The sequence below is a fragment of the Fundulus heteroclitus genome, chromosome 22 (assembly GCF_011125445.2).
Source record: "Fundulus heteroclitus isolate FHET01 chromosome 22, MU-UCD_Fhet_4.1, whole genome shotgun sequence".
Taxonomy (NCBI): Eukaryota; Metazoa; Chordata; class Actinopteri; order Cyprinodontiformes; family Fundulidae; genus Fundulus; species Fundulus heteroclitus.
The window spans coordinates 30928712-30955494 of NC_046382.1; the positions used below are offsets into that span (position 1 = coordinate 30928712).

The 26783-nt window shown below is 41.0% G+C and overlaps 2 protein-coding genes across 3 annotated transcripts in view; both read left to right on the forward strand.

Annotated features, from left to right (window-relative positions):
- Positions 1–619: 619 nt before the first annotated feature.
- On the forward strand, positions 620–18699 carry p4ha1b (prolyl 4-hydroxylase, alpha polypeptide I b). 2 transcript variants are annotated; one of them, XM_012863977.3, is made up of 15 exons: positions 620–764; positions 4084–4166; positions 4304–4400; positions 4974–5125; positions 8595–8732; positions 8907–9146; positions 9763–9992; positions 10073–10249; positions 13070–13140; positions 14473–14572; positions 15037–15090; positions 15210–15275; positions 15904–15972; positions 16390–16486; positions 17298–18699. In XM_012863977.3, the coding sequence occupies exons 1-15, from the start codon at positions 751–753 to the stop codon at positions 17366–17368; spliced, it is 1659 nt and encodes a 552-aa protein (XP_012719431.2). In that variant the 5' UTR covers positions 620–750; the 3' UTR covers positions 17369–18699. The 2 variants fall into 2 exon arrangements, with proteins under 2 accessions (XP_012719431.2, XP_012719430.2); XM_012863976.3 differs by lacking the exon at positions 13070–13140 and adding an exon at positions 10418–10488 and having other exon boundaries at positions 621–764.
- Positions 18700–20424: 1725 nt separating this feature from the next.
- actn2b (actinin, alpha 2b) overlaps positions 20425–26783 on the forward strand; it is a 29798-nt gene continuing 23439 nt past the window's right edge. Inside the window, exon 1 of the mRNA XM_036126106.1 lies at positions 20425–20708. Coding sequence (XP_035981999.1) covers positions 20583–20708 — 126 coding nt within the window. The 5' untranslated portion in view covers positions 20425–20582. The remainder of the gene's footprint in view (positions 20709–26783) is intronic.

The following is a 26783-nucleotide window of genomic DNA, read 5'->3' on the forward strand; positions in this document are numbered from 1 at the left end:
CTGTGACTGTGGCAGCCCCCCCAAGGAGGATCCTGCCCGCTGCCCAGGGCCCCATCCCTGCACGAACCGCCGCTGTTCAGTGGTTAAAATGGAGATGGTTCGTAAAATACATCCATTTGCCAGCAGGATTAGGCCTATAACTATTTAACACACACAGCACTAAGTGTAAACTGCTTCCCTGCTGGAGGCTCGACATTCCAGACGCACTTTTGCGCCTGGGAGGGGGGCGCTTTGGCATGTGAGAGAGGGAAGTGGAGGCTGCAGGTGAAAATAAGGGAAAGTTTTGACCACGTTACGTGTTCCAAACCTCACACAGTCCGACTAAGGATGTAGCGGACACAATGTCATGTACCGACAACGATCGGTATGTTTTAGATCTCTAGGTTAAGATCGTTCCTGGCTGCCTCCCCCGATGGTGGGACCTTTACTTTGGAGAATCTATTCCACCAAAAACCCTACGCACACTAATAACTTCCCCACCGATTTACTAAAGGACGCCTCCCCCCCTCCCCTCCCAACCTCTCCAAAATCTGGCCGAAACTGAAGGCATGTGAGGCTGCACGTAGCGCTCAGGCTCAGACTCCCAGAAATCCAGCCCAGACGGCCGGACAGCCAACAGTTCACCGAAACATCACAGGGGAGGAGGATCTTCCCTCCCTCCGTTCAGCCAGCGAGTCCCTCCCGAGGAAGCGACACTCACTCCGGAGGACGCAGCGGCCGAGGACACGGATCTCCCGCTATAGCCACAGGATGCTCTGGACCAGGTAAATACAGCCTCCCGGATCAGATCAGATAAGACAAGCCCTGCGTTTTATGCCCAGGCCCGTCAAAACATTGACTTAACAACATCTGCATGCTGCGTCAGAGATTTGCAACAGCTGCCGGAGGAAGCTAGAGAAGAAGTAGCGGACTGGCTAAGTTGTTGTAGACCGAGAGGAAAACTATGCGCGGTTCTGCCCACGTTGTTGGCTTAGTTATGGCATTCCTGTGCAGCGAAGCGTGGGATGCTACAGCTTTCTCTTTGCATTGTGTGTGTGTTTTTTTTATTATTTTTTTTTCAGATAAAAAAAAACCCATCGAAACACGTATCTACAATGCGCGATAGTGGAGAGAATACAGCACATTGCGGCTGTATTGCTATAAAGGAAAACATTTCATTAAAGAAGACTACAAAAGTAGTGAAGCATCTTGCTTTGTAAATCAATATACCCATCTCTGCAGTATAGGGTGAGCGTAAAGAGGCCGTGATACCCGGCTTCATAAAGTTGAAGCCAACCCTGATTTTGGCTTTGAGCAGAGAGAAAGCTCCATCAGCCCTCACACGAGTTTCCACAGGAGGGGAGGGGCGAAGACGTGGCAGTCCTGTCCTCTTCCATTGATATCCTGCGCCTTTTTTTCTCTGCATGGTTTTAGTTGGAGTAAAAAGTAAAACGGGACTTTGGGAAGCAGGTTTCTCTGCCAGGAAGCTACGAAACACAAATAAATATATACTAAACGCTTAGTTACAGTTAATTGTGCGACATCTAAAATGTAAATCTGTTGTAGTTTATGGAGAAGCTGATCAGTCACTGGCTATGCTTTTTGTTTAGTGTGTAATATCCAGTGCTGATATGAAATGTTCTAAATGTAGGAATTATACGTTGGTGACCGATGGTGAAATGCTCAGAGAATTATTTCTGTTAATTTGAGCCAACTGTTTAGATTAGATCTGAGTGTAAAAGAAAAAAATACATATTTCTGTCAAAATCTACAGATTAAAGTTCAATTTTTGGACTGGTAATCAAGTTTGTATGAAAGACTTAGGATATTTAAAAAACATTTTTTTTTCTAAACGGCAATTTTTTTTTATGGATCTTATTTATTCATTCGGTGAATTACTTACAGGACCACTGGAGCAGAATTAAAAACGTTTTTTTTTTCATTAGAAAAAATGGCTCACCTTTGCAGCCATTTTGTTCAGTGACTAATCTAGTTACTCATATGTTAAATTTAATGGCGGTTTCATATGTTTTCTGTCGACCTGCGAGCATTTTATTGCAAATAATGTATGATAATATGAGACAAAATCTATGACTCACATCGAACAGCGTTTTCATTCTTCAAACCAGCAGATTTGTTTTTCACATTAGAGAGGTTAGAAAATAAATCAAAAAGCAGCTTGGAGGGTTCGTCTGTCTGTAATATCGATGTTTGTTTTTACTGGTCTTGTCAGAAAAAGAGTGATTGACCCTTTACATATATATATATGCTAAATATGCCAACACATACTTGCATAATCCATATGGTCTTACACATAACTTTCCTGTACATATAAAATGTCTTTTTTGGGTTTGCTGCCACATTACTGACAAATGTCACAATATATTTTTTACATTTTCCGTTTTCTTATGTACTATCGGCATCATCATTCATTGTTGAAATATAGTCCTGCTGCCACATATACTTGCATTATTCATATGATCCTACACATAACTTTTCTACACATAATAAAATGTCCTATTTTTTGTTTTCGTCCTGAAATCGCGCTCAGATTTGGACAACACTGTTAGGAGGAGAGGCTGTAGCTGTGACCCTGTCATTACATTGATTACAGTGATCACAACCGCTTGAGTTACACCTTATTTCTGGTGTTTTGGGGTGATCGATATAGTGGCTTTCAGTATTCTGACTGAGACCCGAGGTGTTCAAATACATTTTGAACTTGTCGTTGCAGCGTGCGGCTGACCCAAATAAAAAAAAAAAAAACACGATTTGTTCTCCTTTTCACCGAGGGCCTGTCTGGACCTGCAGTCTGTCTGCCTCCAGGGTTCGGTGCTCAGCAGAACTGCGCAGGAACAAACAGATTTTCCTTTTCGTTGCCGCAGGGTCAACGCGTTGAACTGATTCTGGCTTTTTGTCAGAATCCGGGCTGGTAAACGCTCCTTAAGAGTGTGCTCTTCATACAGCTGACCCGGCACGGTGGATTTTAGTGCCAGCGAGAAGGTTTCCAATGTAGAGCTGAACCGTGCTGACCGTCTGTGTTTTTCTAAGCCCTCAGCGTGTCTCTGTGGGTTCTCATTCACTCATTTGCCCTCACAGAATCAGCTTATTTGGCTGGACCATAGGTGTGAGTGTGCATTGTCTGTGTTAGTCTTTGCTCTGTCAATAGACTGACGATGACCTTACTTCTTCATCAACTGCGACGTCTAAACGACAACATATTTACAAAAAGGAATCAGGTCTCTAGCTGGGTTTAAGTGTTGATCTTCCATGAGCTCCAACAGTCTGACATATGGAGTTTGCCATGTAAATGTCAAACGATGCCTTCTAAGGATTTAAGGCGTGTTGGAAATTTAAAGCTGAACCAGGCATGTTGACACCAACCACAGGATTATTTCGGTGTCTCTGACGTTATCCAGGGGCTGGATAAATGCCTCTGGTGCCTTTTGGTTTCGTGCTTTCATGGTTTTGTTGATTTACTTTGCGCGTCTAAATTTGTGTTTGGTATTCAACTGTCTTTTTGTTTTTAGTTCATTCCCGCTGGAAACTGTGTTTTCCCCTTAGTTATTTGGCAAGTTTGTTGTGCATTTCTATGTGTTGAAGAAATGTCTCTAGATTCAACTTATCAACAGCAAATAGTAAACAAAAAGCTATTGTTTGACACAAAGAAAAACTATATATGATGGAAAAAGATAAGAACAGAAGTTTTCATTTCTTCCTCTCAGTTGATCAGAGATGGTGGTTTGCATTTCAAGAAATGGTGTCCTGTTACAAAATCTATGAGATATAGTCTGTGGGGAAATTGACATAAATGTTTATCTCTAAGGGACAGCCATCCTATGACATCAATCAGAGTAGCACCAATGAGAGGTAAGGAAAAATAATGATATGATAATATTTAGGTCAAACATGGTAAATCAAGCAGTCTTGTAGATAATCTAAGTATTTAATCCTGATCAGGAGTGAGAAGTTGCAGTCCGCACATTAGGTGTCTGTAAACCTGATAAAGAATCCTCTGATTCTGGGTTTAAAGAAGTGATACTATTTGCAGGTTGAATTGTTGTTGTGGCTCTGATTCTCATGAATTTATCAACTCTCTTCCAGAATGGAGCTGCCATGTTGGTGTTTATTGCTGCTGAGCAGCCTGCAGTCGCTCTCGGCCAACAACGATTTCTTCACCTCCATAGGTAAAATGCACATTGTAAAAAAAAAAAAAAAAAACGGACCCCTCCCGAATGCTCATTCAACCACATCTGTAGAAGTAAACTGTAAAGCAAACTGTGAAAGGACGATGTTGGTAATGCACTGTGTCTGTCATTCTCAGGCCAGATGACAGATCTGCTGTACACTGAAAAAGACCTGGTGACGTCTCTGAAGGATTACATCAGAGCGGAGGAGAACAAACTGGAGCGGCTCAAGCGGTGAGTTAGCGGATGGAAGGTCGCACAGGTGCAGTGCTTGACTTTTTTATGGGCCAGGTCAGAACATTTTCTTGACTCGGATAAAAGATTTCCAGTTCCAGATGCGATATCTCCGTCCTCAACAGATACATTAACTGTTGGCTTCAAACTGTCTTTGGAGAAATATTCTTCAATGTCAACTTTCAAGCTACTCAGGTGGTGCCAAACCCCAACAACAAAGTAAAATGAACAAAAGTCAAAGGATGTTTTGTTGTAGGAAAAGTTGGAATATCCACTTTTAGCATTTATTTTATCATGTGTCTCTTTGAGATTTGAACAAATATAAAAGGAGATTGCAAATCAAATGTATTATTGAGATTTTGAGAAATCTCAAAAGCTCTGTTATGTGAGACACTGACGTTTGAGTTGCCTTTATAGTCAAGTTCAGAGAGTCTTTTCATTTTTAGAATACAGTTTTAGTGCAAAAACCCCATCGTTTTTGATCATCAATCAAGTGATAGTCATCATGATTCGTGATATTTGCGCTTTAATTCTGACTCGTGCTCCTGAATTGTGTTACCGTGTTTGTTATAGGTGGGCTGACAAGTTGGATTCCTTGACAGCAACAGCCACGCAGGACCCCGAGGGTTTTTTGGGCCACCCTGTCAATGCCTTCAAACTGATGAAGAGGCTGAACACAGAGTGGGGGGACCTGGAGAGTCTTGTACTTAGCGACACCACAGATGGTATGGCACAACTGAGAAGTCCTTGCATTGACAGTCGGCACTTGCATTAGCTTTTGAATGAATTAACCCACGGCTGTGCAAAGTTTTAACATTTGAGACATCCAAATTTATTGACACTCTTTGGTGAAGATCTGTCCAAAAGCCTTAATATAGAATAATCTTTGAAGTCAGTCGCATATTCTCGCACTGGAAAAAAATGGGAAAAATCCAAACATATAGTGTAAGAAATGCCACTTAACAGATAACTGCCACAGTTATTGGAACCTTTATAATTCCTGTAAAGTAACTAAAATGAGCTTTTTGTGTTTTTGTAATTTATATCTTACTCGTTTAAGTTGATACAAGTTTTCTTTATCCTTTATTCGGATCCCCATTCGCTCCCACAAAGTGGTTGCTTGTCTTCCTGGGGTACTTGCAAATGTATAAAATGACAATGTATATATCATTGTGAAATACAATAGAATATACAAAAATACATTAAAAACATTTACATTAGCAAAAAACCAACAACAAAAAAACATTCAAAAACAGGAGTGATGACAGTAGAGTCAATTTACGAGAACCCTGCTAAGTGACCTTTTATGTTTCTTTTAAGTTTATTCTTTGTGTGTCCTATATATAATAGGAGACTAATCCTGCTTCTCTGTAAAAAACAATCCCTCTCCTACAATTTGTATTGGGCCCAGAGACAACCAGAGAACCAGAAGCTCTTGGTCGATCAGATCAGATGAGCTTTTAGCACTTCTGACATTGTGTATCTCATAAAACCAGGGACGCATATTGCTGTTGAATATCTATTTGTGATCATGTTCCTATTATGTTTAAACGCATGAAAATTGAGAGAAATTCAACGCTGCTGTCTCTAGACATCATTAAGCAGGTTAAAGCTTGAGTACAAGCAATGAAGAACTGACTCCAAGCATGCATCAAATAGGTTGAAGGAGCAATAAGTAATAATAATGACATGATTTCAAATCGGAACAACACATACCCAGCAGCCTGCCACTGACAATAGTCCATGCCGTTTCCTCAACGGTCCGTTGCTGCTGGGAAACCCCACTGAATTTTTACTTCCACAGGACAGGTCTATGATGTTGTATTCTGTTCTACTCCTGGTCCGCTTCTCTAACCGGCATCCATGTTAGCAGGCTGCTGATCTTTTGCTAAGATAAAATACCAAATGCAGCGCTCTGTGTGGGAGCCCTAGGAACTCTCACATGATTGGCTCAAGAACCAGGAAGTAAACACGGGCTACACTCTGCACCGAAGTGGTTACGGATCGTACCTCTTGGTTTGAAAGGAGAAAAATGTGACTAAGGCTACGTTCACACTGCAGGCCTTAATGCTCAATTCCGATTTTTTTGTGAAATCAAATTTTTTCACATTCACATTTCCAAATATATACGACTTGTATGTGATCTCCTGTGTGAACTGAATTCATCCAACTTAAGTGTCCCGCATGCTCAGTTGAGGACGCGATGACGTCACACGTAGCAAACATGCTCATTGTTTGCGGAAGTAAACATGGATTATAATGCTGGCGTGCATTTTGCGATCTTTAATTTATTTTCTAACCGAAGCTTTCTCTCCATTTACTGCTCTTCTCATTGTTGTCTGCCATGGGTGTTGTCTTTCTTCCCGCTTCTGCACAGCAGGACGAAGAATAGTGACGTTTGTTGAGTATCGGTGACGTACAGGTCGGATGAATGCGACCCGGCCATACAGACACAGGTCGCATTTGAAAAGATCAGATACGTATCGGATTCAGGACCACATATCCAAGTGGCCTGGGTCATAAAAAGATCAGATACAGGTCGCATATGGGCAAAAAAATCGGAATTGGGTCACTTCAGGCTGCAGTGTGAACGTAGCCTAAGACGTTGTTGATGGAGAGGACCGATTGTTTTTAGGGAATATTACTTCCGTCCCTGTTGACAAACGAGAATGATTTAGGTTCATTTTACAGTACGTTTCTTACTCATTGCTTCTTCAAAAAGTAGGTTTAAGCCAGCAAAGTCAATTTTTTTGTCAAGCTTTGATTTTCAGATTTGTGGGCAGAGCTGATGTGTGCGCGAGTAAGACAGCATTTGTCTTGAGAGGAAAAGGTGAACACCACGAGTTCTTTGTGGTGCCAGTAGTGAAGCATCCTGAAACAATCAATGTGTGGAGCAGCTTCTCATGCTTCAGTACAGATCTGCTGAAAGCTCTGCCATGAGTGACAAGTGGAACCAAAATATCCAGAGATAATGTGGTGATGATCTGCATGACGGAGCATGCAGATAATCACCACAAAACACGGCAAAACATGTTTGCCATGTTTTAAGGCAAAGGTGATGCAAAAGTTGCTGAATTGACATTTTGGCACCACAGCCATGAAATGAAGACTTATCCATCATCAGTCAGGGTTCAGGCCAGAACCTGATATTACTCATTCATGCCAGTTGCAGGGGATGTTGCTCCTTCCTTTGCGTGGGGAGTGAAGGCTACTAAAGTGTACGTCTTGACCAGCTATTAAATTCATACAAAAAAGTCTGACAAAGTGAGACATTCACACTTCTGGAAAAAAGAGAGCGAAATGTAAAAGTGTATACTGCACATTCGCTAGCAATGTAGAGTATAATGTTAAAAACATTGGACCAAATATACCTTTAATCATTTGAATAACTTAAAGGTGTAAATAAGGAGTTTCTGTTCTTTATCTGTCACCAGTTATCTTATTTTGCATGCAACAACAAATAGAGCGGGCTTCCATGGGTGGAGGTGAAGGGGCGGGGTCTAGACTAAATCCCCATGGGGGTCGTGACCCCTAAATGTTAAATTGGCCTGTACTTGTGTAGCACTTTATTAAGTCCAAAGGACTTCAAAGCATTCACTCTTTGACACGCTGACGGTGGTGAGCTTCATTTGTAGCCACAGCTGCCCCGGGGCAGACTGACAGAAGTGAGGCTGCTGTACATCGGCGCCACCTCTGACCACTGCCAGCAGGCAAAGCAGAAGTGTTTTGCCCAGCGACACAACAGCTGAGACGGTCGGTCATCCTGTAACCAGCAACCCGCTGGACAAGGAGCTAAGATTTTTTTTTTTTGTCACCATGCAAACCATTTATTTGAAGGGTTTTTACAGATTTTCAACAGAGGTGCCAATAATAATGAGTGCTGTAAGTTAAGGTGTGGTAAATATTTGTTCTTCATGATTCTACTTTATACATCAATGTCCTGTGTTTAACTTTACTGAGACAAACTAATTGTTACAGCTGATTCTGGTGTAACATTTTTTCTTATTGTTTGTGTGTTTGTGTGTGTTTGCCCATTTCCATTCATTATGTGTCTGTCTTGCTTTTCCCAAAAGCCTTTCACACTTTAAGTCTAAAAAGTCACTTCTAGCTGGATCTACTGCTTTCATAACCAGGTTTATACACTTACAGAAAGCTTTCCTCCTTCATCTTCTTTCTTTCTTTCGATTCTTGCAGGATTCATCTCCAACCTGACCATCCAAAGGCAACACTTTCCCACAGAGGAGGACCAGACCGGGGCTGCTAAAGCTCTCCTCCGCTTACAAGACACCTACAATCTCGACGCCAACACAATCTCTACAGGAAACCTGCCTGGTAAAATACATAAAATCAGGAACTTAGTCACATACAGTATACCAGAGTCAGAGTTCACAATGTGCTATAGTTTTCCCCCTGGACTTGTTGCTCCCAAACAACAGTGCAAACATCTGCCCCTGTGGAGAGATGTCTTTTTTCCCCCTCAGTAATTTTTTTTTTTTTGTTCACCAGGAGTAAAGCACAAGAGCCAGATGACAGTGGAGGACTGTTACGAGCTGGGTAAGATAGCCTACTCGGACGCTGATTACTACCACACCGAGCTGTGGATGGCCCAGGCCCTGAAACAGCTCGACGAGGGAGAGGAGTCCACCATCGACAAGGTGACGGTGCTGGACTACCTGAGTTACTCCATCTACCAGCAGGGGGAGATAGAGCGAGCGCTGAAGTACACCTTGAGGCTGCTTGAACTGGGTAAGCCGCCTTTTAACAGCATCGGCGAATTGTTTTCAAATCCACTTTGTTGACTAGCCTCGTGAGACCATCCTGATCTCGCGAGCTTTCAAGGTTTCACTTGCAGATCAGTCTGGCTACTCTCCGTTAAAGAAAATTTGGAGCCGTTCACCAAACGAACGTCCAATCAGCGTTGGCTTTGAGGCGGGTTGAGGTGTGACGCAACGGGAAGCGTGACAGTTCAGTCTAAAGAACATGGCGGCTTCAGCCGATGAAACTAGCGTTAGCGTGGCTATCGAGCAAGTTTTATCGGAATTACAGAGTATTTCTTTGCTGAGCTAACGAGCCTTTACCTGCAGTAGCAAGAGTAGCTTGGCTTGTGGTTGTGTTTTCGTCGTCGCTCTGTTATGAGCGACGACGAAGCATGTTGACGAGTACGTCATATGCTTCGTTGATCTGATTGGTTTATTTGGCTTGTCTATCACCAACATAGGCCAATCAGCTAACCAGTATTTTCGCCCCTTCCCAAAATTACTTCAACGGAAGGTTTCCAGATGGATATGCGGAGCAAATCTATCTGGCGGCGTCAGGTTATTTGTTGACGCCGTCGCTGTCGTCTGTTTTCCACCACTTTCAGACCCAGAGCACCAGCGAGCCAAGGGCAACGTGAAGTACTTTGAGTTCCAGCTGGAGAAGCAGCAAAAAGCGGCAGAGGAAAAAAAAGCTCAGAAACAAGAGGAGCCCGGAGCGAGAGATACGACCGAAAAGGAGGAGGAGAAGAAGAAGAAGAAGTCGAAACAAGCTTTCTCTCTGATCCCAGAGAGGAGGAAGTATGAGATGCTCTGTCGAGGGGAGGGCATTCGGATGGTGAGGGCAAGCTCTAAGGTGACTGGCAGCTTCCAGCTTTCGTCTGCCCCTCCGTTTTAACCCCCTTGTCTCTCCGTCAGACCCCGCGCAGGCAGAGCCGGCTGTTCTGTCGCTATTACGACAACAACCGCCACCCCAAGTACCTGCTTGCCCCCGTCAAACAGCAGGACGAGTGGGACCGCCCCTACATCGTTCGCTACCTTGACGTCATCTCGGACGCAGAAATCGAGAAAGTCAAGCAGCTGGCCAAACCTCGAGTAAGTACCCCCGGAGCGGAGGAGCGTGTACGGTAGCTCGCGTGCGACTGAAGGTGTCGGTGGGTGGCGGGTTCGAAGCCACGAGGCTGGTTTGGTGGGTTAGACGAGCACGCAGGCATGCACACGTGCCTGAGTTGTGGGGGTTAAATCGTGTCCCTGGCTTCACAGCTGCGCAGGGCCACCATCTCCAACCCCGTCACTGGAGTGCTGGAGACGGCTCCTTACAGGATCAGCAAAAGGTAAGATGGAGGTTGCAGGAGAGATTTTTTTTAGGGGATCCCTCCCTTAAAAACTCCTCCAACTTCTTCTTTGGACTCCCGTCCAGTCCAGAGTTTCGCTTTTGCTGCCCCTCCCAAAGCTTAAAAGGCTCTTGAGCTGAACAGAGAATGCGACAAATTTTTCGACAGATTAAAAAGGCGCCTTGTAAAAAGATTTCTGACCCTTCGTTACAACTTCTCGTAACAGCAAGGCTCGATATATATTTCGCTGGGATTTTAAGTGATAGACCAACACAAAGTGGCACTTATTTGTGAAGTGGGACGAAAATAATACATTCATTTTAATTCTTTTTAGAATCGAATCGATTAAAATAGCACCTTTTCATCCCATTCTAGGGAAGTTGTCTTGTTAATGAGAGCGCTTAATACAAAATACACAAAAATAAAGGTGTATGTATAAAAAAAAATAAAAATTAGGAATAAATTGCACCAACCAACAAAACAAAAATAGAGGAACAATTTTAAAAGGAGACAAGAATCTAAGAGATATAAAAACACATGTTAAGGAGTTCGATCATAGGGGGAATGAAAAACCAGTCCTGCACGGTGTGGGTGCCACAGCCTGCTGTTAAAGGAGCTGCCTGGAGCTCCCACAGTGTGGTGGTGGGGCTGAGAGATGCTGTCCGTGATGATGTCAGCTGCGCCAGGACAGAGCTGGCTCAAATAAGAGGCTTGTTTAGTTGCTTTCTGTCCCCAGCAGAGTACAGTATAAAACACGGCAGACCACCACAGTCTCATAGAAAGTTGTTGATAGTGTCCTGTGTAGTCTCCTCAGTCGACGGAGGTGGCTTGGACCTTTCCTGTCTGGGCGATTGGTGTTCGTGGACCAGTCCAGTTTATTGTTAGGACAAAGACCAGGATTACTTACACTCCACCAATCAAAGTCTCCCTTGTCTTGGTGTTAGTTTTGTAAAGCTTGTTAACCTTAGGCCCACCAGGTGATGATGGCCTCCCTATAATCCTGGTCGCTGGCCCAGGCTATGTATGGGAAATACGTGTATCTCCCATACATAGCCTGGAATGGCTGTATCATCAGATAACTTTTGGACGTGGTATATGTTTTTTTTTTTTTTTTTTTTTTTATCCCTGAGGTTTGAGATGACGAGCGTGAAAAGGAAAGCCTTTTGTCTCTTAACAGCTTTGCTCATCTAGAAAGTTTTGTTTAATGTTCCTTGTAAAATAGGTCAATTTCACTCAGCTTGGATGCTGATGCCCCTGAACAGTAATTTTCAAGTCTTGCCGCAAGTTCTCAATTTAATTCAGGTCTTTACCTTGAATGGGCCATTTTAACGTGTGAATGAATAAAGCTTAAAGTACACGCTTTAGCTGCAGCTCTGGCTCTATGTTTAAGTCCAGTCATGACTGTTTTGGAGCCTTTAACGTCCGGATTGGCCTACATCCGCCCTTATCATCCACTCTGACCAGCTTATGTGTCAGGGCTGAAAAGCATCCCCACAGCATGATGCTGCCACCACCGTGGGCATGGTTCCCTGTGATGTACAGTGTAACGTTTCCCACCACACAACATGGTTTGTACAGAGGCCGAAAACATAAGATTTTAGTCTCCCCTGACCGCAGTAGTGTCTTTTAGGTGCTTGCTGTGTCCCCTACATGGCCTTTAGCCAACTTTGAACAGGACAAAGTTGGCTTTCTTCTTACTGCTCTTACATAAAAGCATGACTCAGTTGTCCTGCTGTGTTTCACAGAACAACTGTATTTATATTTGGATGTAAATACACAGTTAGATGACCTCAGAAGGAATTTGTTTGCACTCCACATCTTGTATTTAGGGGGTTGGGGTAGATGGGGAATAATACTACGAGTGCCGCACTTTTCAGGATTGTATTCGTACAGACGTTTAAAAGCCACGTATCGTTTTCCTGTAGCCTCACACACACAAACGTGCTCTATTTTGTCTTGGTTTATCGCATAAAACCCCGATAAAACGCATAGAAGGGGTGGTTGTAATGTGATCAAATGTGGGAAAATTCAAGAGGTATGAACACTTTTTTGCATTTTTTGCTCTTTGAACACTCCACTTGATTAACAAGGACGTTTCATGAAATCGTATCGACTCTGGTTCTCTCGACTCTCGCTGTGGTTTGTGAAAAAGATGCGGTTCATTTGGAGCCATCGGGTCGATCTCCCAGCTCAGGAGTCTGTCACAGAGCGCTAACGCCACGAGCTGAAGGAGAGGATTTTTTTTTTTACTATCTACTTTTTCTGCTTGTTTACATTAACATAGTTGCTTTGTCCCCCATGAGGTGCATCTGAGGCAGTCGACGAATACAAGATGAAAGCGGCTGTAATAAATCACATCTAGAAGTCCAGTATTGCCTCATGGAACGCTCTGCTTCTTCTCATTAATAACGACAACAACCAGTGACCCTGTCTGCTTTTCTTCTCCCTCCCTCTTTCTCTCTCCTATTCCACCTGTCCTGCTCTTTCTCTTTTCTTATTTTTATCTCTCTACTGCTTTCTTTTGTTGTTTTATTTCCTCTTCACCTCCTCGGTCTCCTCGTGCCTTCTGGAACTACCATAGCTAAGGCGAGCCACGGTGCATGACCCTCAAACTGGGAAACTTACCACAGCCCAATACAGAGTCTCCAAGAGGTAAGGGGTCTCAGGTTTCAGCGGGTCCTCATCCAGCTTCCTCCTTCTCTTCATCAGCTTGCTGGTTTTGTTTGACCTTGCACAGAGATAAATGCAAATGATTAGATGGAGAACTAACGACGCAAGGGTTTTTAATTGTCATTGGTGCAAACAGTCTGTTTAAACCAAGATAATTAAAACCTATTGGAATTCATTCTACTGGATGAACTAGATCCTTTTGTCAAACCCTTATTCTTTCAGCTATTTTTCCCTAAGAGGAAGGGATAGCATGAAATCATGGCTGCCGTGGCGCAGTGTTTTGTTTTTCGTTTTTCTGCTTTATTATCAGCAGAAGAGGCGCCTGGGCTTCTGTTTTGGATCCAAATGCTAATTGTTGCTTTATAAATCGCTTCAGTGATGTTTTGTTCTATTTGAGCCCCATCCTAAAAGTGGCAGCCTCTGCAGCCAGCTCGAAACCCCCGCATCGCTTTGGTTTTACTGCTCCTGCTAATTAATGTCAGGGTGCAGGGATGCGAGGGTGTGGCGTCCCCTTTGATGCCTTTTCGTCCGTGTGTACGTGCGAGCCGGCGTGTCGTTTCAGAGTCGGTGAGTGTTAGTGAGTGAGGAGCCAGAGGAAGAGATGGAAAGCCTTTCTTTGATCCGGTTCAGAGATACACGACTCGCTGGCTCGTATTTGATCTAAAATCTGAAAAAGTAGTTACTCATTGTCACATAAAGACAGAAGAAAATATCTCATTTCACATTTCTCACATAGCTCTCAGATATTTAAACCCTTGCCTTAAGCTGGAGTGCTGTTTTCTAGCTTGCCTTTTTCATGTTTAAAAACGGCCTCTTATTTCAAAAGTTGGAATTTATTGTTAGGTCCCATTTAATGGAAACTCCATTGCTAGACTGGTTTGATGTGGATACTGTGGCTTTTTACTGCTTCTTCCATAACAATGAGTTATTTTTTTTTTATGCTGCTGAGCTGCGAAATAGAATATATTTTTTCTAGTATAGTGGAATAGAATAAATATATATTCAATGTGGTCGTCAACCAGACTACAAAAGTGAAAAAAACCTGTACCCTGAGCTGACTGGAGATCCTTGGGCTCTTTCCAGTTTCTTCATGCATGCTTTCCCCCATGTTTATTTATTTTTATTTTTTTAAATAATTTCAGCAAAAATAGAAACTAACTTTAATTTTCTTTTTAATCCGTTTGTTCAGCATGTTTGGAGCATGGCCTGGCTTTGTTTCTACTGAAGAACAATTTGCTGCCCTCTAGTGGACAGTGAATACATCCTGTGAGAAATGTCCATCTAAATAGCTGTTCCGTGCCCGCGTTGTTGCAGTGCTTGGCTCACCGGCTATGAAGATCCTGTGATCGAAAGGATCAACGAGAGGATTGAGGACATCACAGGCCTTGAAATGGACACAGCAGAAGAACTTCAGGTAAATTCTTCATTGAATTTTACAGATAGAAACCCTGCCTTACACGGCAGAACAACAGTACACTCTGGACCTAGTTGGGCATATGGATGTTTAATAATGTTGATACTGGAAAAACTCTAGTAATTTAACCAAATAATGAAAACTATAGAAGAGGCCTTTTGAAAATGTCTACAAAATGTAATAAAAAAAATAAAGATTTTGGTGAGGAATAAATTAGGATGCCCTGACATGTATTCGATTCGACTAGCTATTAGAGGGCAGGGTGTTCAAACTATTTACTTAGATATAAAACCAGTGTTTTATAAGGCAACCTTTTTTGTTTTTCAAGTCTCTTTCTTTTCCGGAGTTTAAAAAGAAAGACCTAAATATTTTATAGGGCATCTGGATTTATTTCACATGACTCCAGGCTTATTTCTATATCTGTTAAATTGACACTTTTTTCTTTTTTTTCTTCGATTTTGAAGGTTGCAAATTATGGTGTTGGAGGCCAGTATGAACCTCACTTTGACTTCGGAAGGGTACGCTTTTATCATTCGAAGTTGATTTACACCGTTGAGCCGTGGCTTTTCTTTTTTTTTTTTTTTTTTTTTTTTTTTTAATCCCATGACATTACTTCTGGTGTGTGATATTTCTACAGAAAGATGAACCAGACGCCTTTAAGGAACTGGGAACTGGGAATCGTATCGCAACATGGCTCTTCTATGTAAGTGAACACACGCAAAAAGTCCAGAGCTTGCTTTAAATTCATCAGTGGCATCAAAAATCGCCACAACCACAGGTGTTTTTTTTTTCACTACTAATGAGCCCACCGTGTGGCGTCAGTCTCTTTGTAAATGATTGTAAAGCTTATTAGGAGTCTAAGGTGTTGAAATGACGAACTTTTGCAGTTTCAAGCGATGCTTTTGCTGTTAAAAACATGAAAAAAGTCAATTTTGTTTGTTTCTCAAAATTATACAAAACTTTGAGTACAACAGTAAAAAAAAGTTGATATACCCTACATCTTTAATGATTGTGGAAGCTGAAAAAAAATATTTTATTTTATATTTTCATTTATCTGACACGGATCTTGATGAAGCAGCAAAATGTATTCACCCGTATCAGTAGCACTGACTAATTTTCTGTTATTAACATTACCTTGTAAATAATTCCTCTATTTGATATCTCCTTATCATATGAATAACATCTAATTTGGCCTTACTCCACTTATGTAAATATTAAGTGAACATTGCGGTGACTGCTCTGATGCAGCAGCACACCAGCGGGACCACGGGATTACTTTGGCCCAACAAACACGTAAACGCCTTTTTTCCCCCGTGCATCTTCTGTTGCAGATGAGTGACGTGACTGCAGGGGGCGCCACCGTATTCCCTGACGTAGGTGCAGCAGTCTGGCCTCAAAAGGTAACCTCACACTAACGCCTAACACTGTTTACTGATATCGTGATCGATTTACCTGCATTATAGAATACCAAACAGCTGTTGTTAAAGATAATTTCAGATGTTTGGATTTATATCTCAATAAATTATTAATTCCTAGCAGGCGCGTATTGCTAATCTTCAAGACGGATGTTTTTAAAGCAAGACTCAGTCATGCATGTAATAATTTCTTTCGCCTCTGTTAATTTATACCATACAGCATCAAACAAAAGATTTCCCTCTTCCTGATTATAGATTATAGCAAATGTAGAATCATGCGTTCATTTATGGATATTTGCTGCTTTTGTTTTTAAACTGGGGATTTGAATGTGTGAGATTAAAGTCTGCTAAGTCAGACTCCTGCCGACGGAGAGCTGCTGCTAACTCTGTCATTGATCTCAGGGCACGGCTGTGTTCTGGTACAATCTGTTTGCCAGCGGGGAAGGAGACTACAGCACACGACACGCAGCCTGTCCAGTGCTGGTGGGCAACAAGTGGGGTGAGTTCCTCTTTTGGATGTCACACCGTAGGTCTGTTTTAGGAAACGGGAAGAGTCTTAGAGGGATGTGACTTCAGGTTTCCGGTTTGGATTTTCTGCTTTTTCCTTCAGGCCCTTGGCATTGCATTAATTACACAAAGGATGTACGCATAGGATCCCTTTGCTAAATTATTTACGGCCCTTTAATGTATACACATTTTATCACTTTATAACTCTGTAACTTTAATGTATTTTGTTGGGATTTTAGGAGACAAATCAAAGCCAAGTAATGGTTGGTTCTGAACCGGAAGGGGTTTTTAAACATTTAGTTTTGGTTTTCACAACTAAAAAAGTAAGATTTTGGGGTATACGTTTGGAATTTGCCATGTTCTAAAGGTTCTCATTGAGGTTCTGGCTGGATGTTTGGGTTCGTTGTCCTGCTGGGAGAGGTTTTCTTCCAGTGTCCTGTTTAAAGCTTCTTCCATCCACCAACTCTGACCTAGAAACCCGTCCAAGCTAAAGAAAAGCTCCCCCACAGCATGAGGCTGCCACCACCGTATTTCACAGTGGGGAAAGATGCGTTCATGGTGTTTTTGTGTGTCGGTTTTTCCGCTACACCTAGCATTTTAGCCTTTAGGCTAAAATGTTCAGTTGGATCCCCTCTGACTACAGCACCCCCTTTCCCATGAAATCCAAATGAAGCACATTCTAATTTGTGAGAAATACACACGACGTGATAATGTGACACAGTTCAACTTTTCTTTATGTATGAAGTGATGATATAACTAGATTTTTTTCCTACGATGATGGTTGTACTTTTTCTTTCTTTTAGTATCAAACAAGTGGATCCATGAACGAGGCCAGGAGTGGCGGCGACCCTGCGCTCTGAACGAAACTGAATGATGTAAAAGAACAAACAAGAACAAGCACAAGAACGACCTTTCCTGTCAGATCCCTTACCCCACTCCCGTCTCTTGTTAACCACCGAGGACCAGAGAACACCGCAGCACATCACAGAAACGGCTCCCTTTCCTCCCTCCCCTGTCCGACTGTCCCCCTTTTTTCCTCCCCGCCTGTTTTCTGTCTGTGAGCCCAGAGATGCTTGTGATATCATTGGAACCCCCCCGGACAGCCTCTGCGTCGCTGTGACAGCTAGCATGTTCTTAGGGTTGTCGGATTGGCTTGGAGAAAACGCCTGAGCTTTGTTCACTCCCACGAACGAGTCTGGCTCTGCACTCTGAGTGAACTCCAGCCCCACGGCGAGGTTATCCTTCGGTTTGTGACTGCAGGGAGCAGCTTCCCCCCTCTTTAAAGTGAACTGTAGACTTTTGTTTTCTTCACGTTTTTATGTGGTCTGTTTGAATTATTTTCTTTTGATTGATGTGATCCTTGGCCCTTAAGAGACTTTGGAAAATGTTACATTTCAAACAGCTGTAAAATGTTTTTTTTAGTGATCTTTTTTATTGCTGTTTCCAACTGTTTTTTTTGTTGTTTTTATTCGCCGGACATTATCAGGTACATAGGACCATAAAACTGCAGTGGGTTCACTGAATTTTATTGTTTTTTTTGCATCTCTAATATATGAAAACTTTTATTGTCTCACAGAGTTTGTAATTAAAAACCTAAGATGGTGCACGGCCAAACAAAGATCCCCTGTAACACGTGTTACATGGAGTATTCAGAGCATCTTTTTGCTAAATCTATGCAATAAATCCTAACATATCACACATATTGACATTTGCCGCGCTTTTCCCCTGGTGTTTACACTGGTGTCATTCTAGAAGTCATAGCTGGCAAAATGTGTTAAAAGCATTGAAAGGTCTCATCGAAAGGCACTCCAGTGTGGTCTAATGTACTATTTTGATAAGTTCAAGTTGGAGTCGGGTCGCCCTTTATAATATTTGATGTAAAATGAATTATTATCAGCTGCTATTCAGTAAATAGCAGCAACAGAACAAGCACGAACCATGAAAGCCTTAAATGATATTTTCTTTTTGTTTTATCAGTGATTGATGGCACTAAGTCTGAAAATATCTGGATTTTCCACATTTATTTATATGTCCCAAGTCAACTTCTAAATGTCTTTTCTGTAATAAAGACCTTTTTATTGAATGAAAAATAGTTTGGTACCTGCATTTTGTTGAAGGTAGAGCAACATGATATAACCATATGGTAAAATGGCAGTTTTTGATATGTTTGTAATTTCCCTAGGACCCTGGAGGCACAAAAAAAAACAATTAAAAAAAACAGGGTTTCAGTATGAACAAGTGTTGTTAAAAACAATTATTTTCTGCATATCCAGGCAGCCGGAATGGGAGCCCCATTGCAGTGAGCATAGTTCAACACAGTACATTCTGAGGAAACATTTTCTGTATAAATTAAATAAAAATTTTTAGTTTTTGCTTTACCGACTCTGGGCTGCATTCGACCATTTGTTCTGCAACAGTCTTACGTATTTAGACTGGCCATATCTCACCTCTACTCTGAGTATACAATTTGAGATTTATGAAACACTTATGCTATTTCTTAAAACACAGAACTTCGGTAATTTAGTTAAAACACAGAAACCCTTACACAATTAAACTCAAAATTATTCATACCTAAGAGAAACATCTCTGACAACACAAAAATAGAAAATAAAATCTTTTGAAAAAATAAAGACCAGTGTTTCTTTTATTTATTTTTGCCCTGTCAAACATTATCTATATCCTTCTCAACAATAAGTGGACTTTTTTTTTGCCACAGCATTAAAATCCCTCTCGTATTGCTGCCCAGCTCTTTGAATATTTTTCCTGGTATTTTGAGGCTTTAAGGCTGAAGGCCTTCTTTCCATCACTCTGGTCTTTATGAGCTCCCATCAGAGTGAAGTTGGGACCACTTCAAAATGTTTAACATTGTATCCAGTCAAATGAAACACGGTGGGTAAAATTAAACGGTTAAACATGAATTTGTCAGGGTCATAAATCATTTTGGACATAACTGTATAACTTATACACAGACGACTGTATTTTTCTGTTATTCTTGATGCTCAGTTTTTAACTCCACCTAGTTGTTCCCGTGAGTAAATTTACTTTACAGCCAGGTGTGAAATACAGAGTTACATAGCCAAAATCGCTCAGCTGGGTAAGTCAAAACACAGATGAAATGAAAGTAATCTTGGTTTACAAGTAATAACAATGTTTAAGTGTTGAAATCTTGCTGACTAGCTCCCCATTGACTCTTACTGTGACTTATACAGACTTTATTGTCATTCAACTACACATTCACAAAGTACATTTGAGCGAACCTTTGTTGCAAAGCTCAGAGTAAAAACATGAGGCAAGAGAGAAACGTTTTTAATTTTTCAATCCCCTTACAGCTCTGGTTATCCCTGTTGTTCTTTTTTTTCTACAATATGTGTTCTTTCTAAAAACATTCCAGGGGGAAAGTTGGATTGCGAAGAAAAGCCCATTCGTTGTTTTGAGCAAATTCAACAGCCCTTTCCTCTATGATTGTGGAGGCCGATTTGCTGCCGTGATATTTCTGCACTGAAAATCCCTTTTAAGACTCTAACATATTCTAAAAAATATATCTATCTATTTGTTTCTGATCATTTGAATTTTTAGAATATTGTTTTCTTCTTTCTGTTCTTTTCTTTTTCTTTTTCTATCTATCTATCTATCTATCTATCTATCTATCTATCTATCTATCTATCTATCTATCTATCTATCTATCTATCTATCTATCTATCTATCTATCTATCTATCTATCTATCTATCTATCTATCTATCTATCTATCTATCTATCTATCTATCTATCTATCTATCTATCTATCTATCTATCTTTTATTTTATTTTATTTTATTTTATTTTTTTGGCCAAATGGGCCATGTGAGGATGGTGGGCATGTGTGGGGCCTCAGAAGGAGGGGCTCACCCAGAGGGCCATTCCTGCCAGAACCGCCACTGGTCCAGGAATGACCACAGAGTCATTTGCTCATCCAGCCTTCTGTCAGGTCGGAAGGACAAGACCGAGCGGGAGGCGCAGAGAAAGAGGAGCAACAGCGGCCCTTAGAAAAGAGATTTGCCTTAAATCAGTTTCGCTTTGCAGGGTAGAAGAGCTAAGTTACCGGGGGCAAGATGATGACCCAGATAGAGACAACGGTGCACTATGACAACGGGTACGAGGAGGAATACATGCTACAGGAAGAGGAATGGGACAGGGACATGCTGCTGGACCCTGCCTGGGAGCAACAGCAGAGGAAAGTATGTCTGTTTAGTCAATAATCAAACTAAACAAGGTTTACTTTGCTCGGACAAAAACAATACCAATTTTGTTGCCGTTATTTATGTTATAGTTCAAATTGTCTATTTATTTATTTATTTATTTATTTTACATCAGGATCAGTCTCATTTTTCTTTAACTAAAAGACTGCCGAACCTTTAGCGGCCAACTTAAATTCACAACTTCTGAAAAAGCTCAAAAGCAACAGATTCATCCGGCTAAAGTCTTTTCAAAATAAAATACCTGAGCTGAAAACCCATAGTAGCCCAAGTATCAGAAGCTCAATCTTAATAATAGACACAAATAATAATTTTCTTAAAGTGTGAAAATGCACAAGTGATTTAATCAAGACTGCCGATAATTTGACAAATATGTTAATAAATATATTTCAACAACAAAAAGTTTACATCGTTTTCCAAACTTTATTTCGCTTGTTGCATGGTTGCATGCTGCAAGCACATGTATTTGCCGATACTTTCTTTTATCAGTCAACCTCAACCCCCGAAAGTCTAACACACTGTTCTCCTCAAGATAATTTTCTTTGAGTGGACCCTCTGGGAGGTTAGCCAGTCGGTTTGATGAGACGCAGTGACAGTTTGAAGTATTCCCAATTGCCCCGTATTCCACCTTTATTTATACAGGTCAATGTCATTGAGGCAGGAGGTCTTAATTCTAAGAACAGCTCATTTTAAATAGACTCTAAAGACAACAATGTGTTAGAACAAACTATCATCAGTACAATTCATGCATTAAATTCGCTTAAAGGAACAACTGGAAATATAATAAAAAGAAAGACAATATCAATAAAACACAAAGAACAGGAGCATATATTCAGTGATACTTTCTCCATCATCCTTAAAACATTTTTAAAAGTGTGTCCAGTTAAGTTTGCAGTTTGTTCCAAGTAAAATGGAACTTTTTCCAAGTCTAATAAGAAAATGCCTTATTGTTCACTTACCCAAGTTTTGTATGTAATGAACGAGCACTGGATGTAGAAAGAGCCTTACAGCGAGGGCTGTAGTGCTAGGTGAGGTGACCTATAGGAAGTTATGGACTGACAGGCAGATTGATAGATTTGTAATTAAATTATACACACACAATAGTATTTTTGGACAATAAAGACTAGTCAACCAAAGGTTTCAATCCTGTAATGAATCACAGCGCTCTATGATAAGCAGCGCCCGGAGTTCATGTAAATAATTTCAGCATTATCAATTTTAAGAGCATGGCTGAAATTATCAATCCGATGATGAATACAAATGAGTTTTGTTGATGGAAAAAAAAAAAGCCAAAAAAAAAGAAGCAATTCTTACAGGAACTATAGGCAGGTATAAAATTATTTCAAACAAAATTATATTAGGAAAGATGAAAAACAAATCAAACTAATTTAACAAAGATAATTATTAGACAATATTATAAAACGGTGAACTTGAGATGCGACGCTTTTCAGAAAATGTATGCATCAACGCAAAGTCCATGGTGTGTAGTTTTGTTTTGAAGGGCGGATCGCACTATTTCCGGTGCAGGTCTGCTTAAGTGACGTCAGCTCGACGGGGTCCAGCGAGGGGGCGGCTTTGACGGACGGATGCGGCGGGTACCACACCGTCTAACAATAGCCTCTCCGCTCCAGCGGCTCCACAGACCGCTGCCTCTCCGCTGATACGCGCGGAATGCGAGCTGTCAACAGATGCTTCCAGCACACGATGACGCTCTCCGGATCAGAATGGACGCTGCGTCTAATTTTAAACCTGGGGACCAAAAGGCATTATAGCGGGGTTAATCCAGCGTCCTTGGGAATTCTTTTGTGTATAGAGACCGCGCAGGAATATATTGGAGTTTACCAGCACCAGCTCAACTCGATATAGCCTCGGCCTTCCGCGCTGCCAGTCGAGGGTTTTTCAGGGCTTTAAGAGTTGGCCTGGGCCTTAAAAGTGCAGCTCCAACAGCACCATGTCCTCTATAACCCCGCTTTTGGCCCTCACAGGGAGGATGACAATATGTGTATTCTTAGGAATACATGTCAGCTAAATGATAGTCAACTTTCTTGTTTTTTTTTTTGCCACTCATAAGGTTACCCTGCATGTGCTCACTTTGGGGTTAAGCATGAGACAATCATAGTATGATAATCCTGAAATGTGAAGGTTTCACGTTATTTAAACTAAGATACAACACATCTAAAATGATATAGAGCTATGAAAAAGGATTTATCTTCTTATAGGTTTTTGTTTCAGGTTTAGGTTTGACTTGATACATACTTGTTTCTGATCATCAAGCATTCAGAAATTGGCCATATATGTAAAAAACAAACAAAAACAAAAAACGTGCATTTCCGCATTGTGAATAAATTGTTTGATAAAATGTTTAGGTAAGGTGTCACACGCAATTCTGTTTTCTGCCAGACCTGTAAAGTCAAGAAATAACTTAATTAAAACCTGTCTCTGTCAACATGACGTAGCCCGACTGAACTAGCTAAAAAAAACGTGAACATATCTAAGGGAGCTTAAATATCCGGCGACCTACAATGAGAGCCGTTATCCATGGATGGAGAAAACATGGAGCATTGGTGAACCTTCCCAGGAGTGGTCAAGCTACCAAAATTACTCCAAGAGTGCATTGTTGACTCGTTTTTAACAGTGGCACAGAAGCTAGGAGTTTGTCCTGTAGCCAGTGGGTTGCTGGTTCAAACCCCCGCTCTGACTGTCTCACCTGTTGTGTCCTTGGGGAAGACACTCCACCCCAGAGGGCCTGGTAGTTGTACCCCGTTTCTTTCAGTTTGTCCCAGGCCAGCTGTGGCTACAACGTGAATGAAATGGGTGAATGAATGTAGTAAAGCGCTTTGGGGTCCTCAGGATGTCATAAAGTGCTATACAAGTACAGGTCGTCGCGGGGTTTACAAAAAAAGAACACAAAGGGCCGTCAAACCAAAAAGCATCTTTTTTTTTAGTGGACTGACGAGACGAAAGTGGAACTTTTTGGAAGGTGTCAGTACCATCACACCAGGCAAAAAAACTAACAACATTTCAGAAAAAGAACATCATAGCAACAGTTGTCTATGGTGATGGCATTGTGATGGCCTGGGCACGGGTACTTCAGTACTTTAGGACCTAGACGACTTGCCATAATGGATACAATCAGGACTTCTGCTCCTTGCCAGAAAATCTTGAGGTATATGTCCGACCATCAGCTTGGGAACTTAACCTCATTGGGTTATGCAGGAAAACAATGAGCCAAAGGACACCAAGTCCAACTCTGAAGGCCTAAAAAAATATAGCAAAAAATAAAACTAAATGAGTGGCCTAGTCAAAGTCTGGAGTTAAGTCTAATTGATTTGCAGAGGTCTATCTTAAACACACTGTTCCTGCTGGAATACCCTCAGAAATGGCTGAATTGGTACAGTTCTGCAGGATAGATTGGGCCAAAATGTACCCACAGTGATGGAAAAGACTGACCAGCAAGTGCTCAATGGCAGTTGTTGACAAGGTTGGCATTACCGCTTAATAAGTTTAGGGGAACAATTGTATTTTCAGGAAAAAGTCCAGGTTAGTTTTGAAAGATTTTTTCCTGCTATTTGAATTTCTAAAGCCTTTTTTTGTTGGGAAAACAAGAATGAATACACACGGTAATGGAGCACGTCCTTTATGGGGCATCCAGTTTATCAGCATGGTGCTTCAGGAGCGAAATTGTCCTATAGATATAACTAATGAAGTGGTAACTCAGAAAAAAAATAACTTTGAGGATGGGGACTGAGCAGTCTTTTATAGTCTTTTTTATAGTCTCCATCCCAATGAGTCCACAAAGGTATCAGTCACTCGCTGGATGTCATTCATGAATATTTTTGGCTCTAAACGTCACCGGACATCGGTGTGGGAGTGGGTGGCGAGGGGGGCTCGGAAAGTGGGCTGCAGTGTTCTGCAACTGTGACTGAGAGTTCAATTTGAAGGACCAGCAGGGAACTTTTTTCTTTTTTCTAACAAGCAGGACAGCCGTACAATGTCACATACGCTGCGGGGGGTTGCGGCTCATTCAGCGAAGAATGTGAAGCCCGTTCACGCTCAAGCCTGTAATATTCTGTTTTTGCACCGGCACCCTAGGGAGAAGCTAGAGTGACTGGCTGGGCAAGCAACTGTGGTCCTACTGAGAGCAGGCTCGCAAAAAGTTTTAAAATGTTTTCATTGAATGCATCTTTGTTACTGATAAAGACTCTACTGTTAAATTACACTACTACTATGATGACAAATTAATACTTTGTTCAACGATTTAATTATTCAGGCTACAAGGAAACCAACTGAGAAGAAAAAGAAAGCCAGAGTCAGTGAAAAAGATTACATATTAATGACAAAACTGGACAAAACATGTTAAATATCAAAGTCGAAAATATACTTTTAGATAAAAACAGTACAGCATTGACATTTGATCTTTCATACATTAATTACAAAAAGTATTTGAAACAAGTCAAAAAGTGCTTCAAGTCTTTCCTTACTGACTTTTTTGCTCATTATAACACATCAGCAACAAGCTTCGCCTACATTCATGTGAGCTTACTGGTACACTCGTAGCAGTGCTACGATATAAATGCTATTATTTGGAAGGTGAGTAGTAAAAAAAACCAAAAAAAGAAAATTTCATTGAGAGTATGATAAAAGTCAATCAAAGTCACAACACAGCTTAGCCAAACAAATTATGATCCAGTAGAGTAATATAGAAAAAAAGGAATAAAATAAGTAAATCAAATGAGACTCCATAAACTATAAATGCAATAATCAGGCTTTTCCTGGCCAATACCAACTTCCGCATTTTTTTGAGGCCTAATCTCCTGATTCTGATCTATTTTAACTAAAACAAAACACAAACAAGTGTTCAACAAGTCAATAATTAAATAACATTTTAAAAGCAATGCAAAAACTAACAGGAACCCAAAGGATTTCAAGACCAGAGTTATGTTTCAATGCTTTTTATTACCAGTTCAAAGGCATTCTTGATAGGCAGCAAACACTGCAGGGGTGCTTGATCTATTAACATACAGAGCGTTACAATAGTCCACAACAGAGCTGATAAAATTCATGAATTTTATCAAGATCTTTAAAAGGAAAGCAAGGCTTAACTTTAGCAACAAGTCATGCCTAGTTAATTAAGAGCTGTGTTTTATCCCGACACTAATCTTCTAGACCATCCGTATGAGAGCAGCTTAATATAACATGTCAGTTCTTCACAACAGAGACGTGTGAAGAGATAGAAGCCTGTACCAAAAATATGAACTGCACTAATAAGGACTCTCCAAACTGAATAACTTTTATTGTGTTTTCATTAAGATTCAGAAAGTTCAACTTCATTTAGGCCTTGATTCCAGCTGAACTGACAGATAGGCTGCAATGTCCTCCAATTAAAAATAGATCTTCCTAAAGATAAACAACAGTTGACCCAGTATGGAGCCCTGTGGGATCCCGAAACTGAGATGATCTGTGGAAGAGAAATAGTTTCCAAATTGATCAGAGAAATGTCTGCGTTTGAAATACGTTTTAAATCAAGATAAATCTGTAATGTTCCAAACAGGTGAAGGCTCTAAAACAGCAGACTCCCTGAGTCAAATGTCACTAAAAGCTTTTAAACGTGCTCAAATAAAAAAAATGTAGGTTTAAAATGATGATTTCTTTTATTAAAGGAAAATAGGGAATCCAAATCAAACTGGCCCTGTGTGAATTAAATATATCCCCTCTAAACCTATAACTAGTTATGCCACATTGGGTGGCGGCAACTGGCACCAAGCCTTTGTAATAACAGGAAATAAGTCTTTGACATCACTGTTGTTGAATTTTGTCCCAGTATTGTTTGCTAAACTATTATTTATTTGGGTATACTAAATGATTTTCAAGCAATCGTTGGCTGTTTCAGGTCAAACCACAGCATCTTAATCGGATTTTGCTTCCAGACTTTTACTAGGCCTCTCCAAAACCTTTATTTTGCATTTTGTGAAGTCATTCATATCAGTGTTCTGCTGCATGACCCAAGTGTTTATGAGCTTAAGGTGACACAATTTTGGCAAGACATGTTCCTTTATA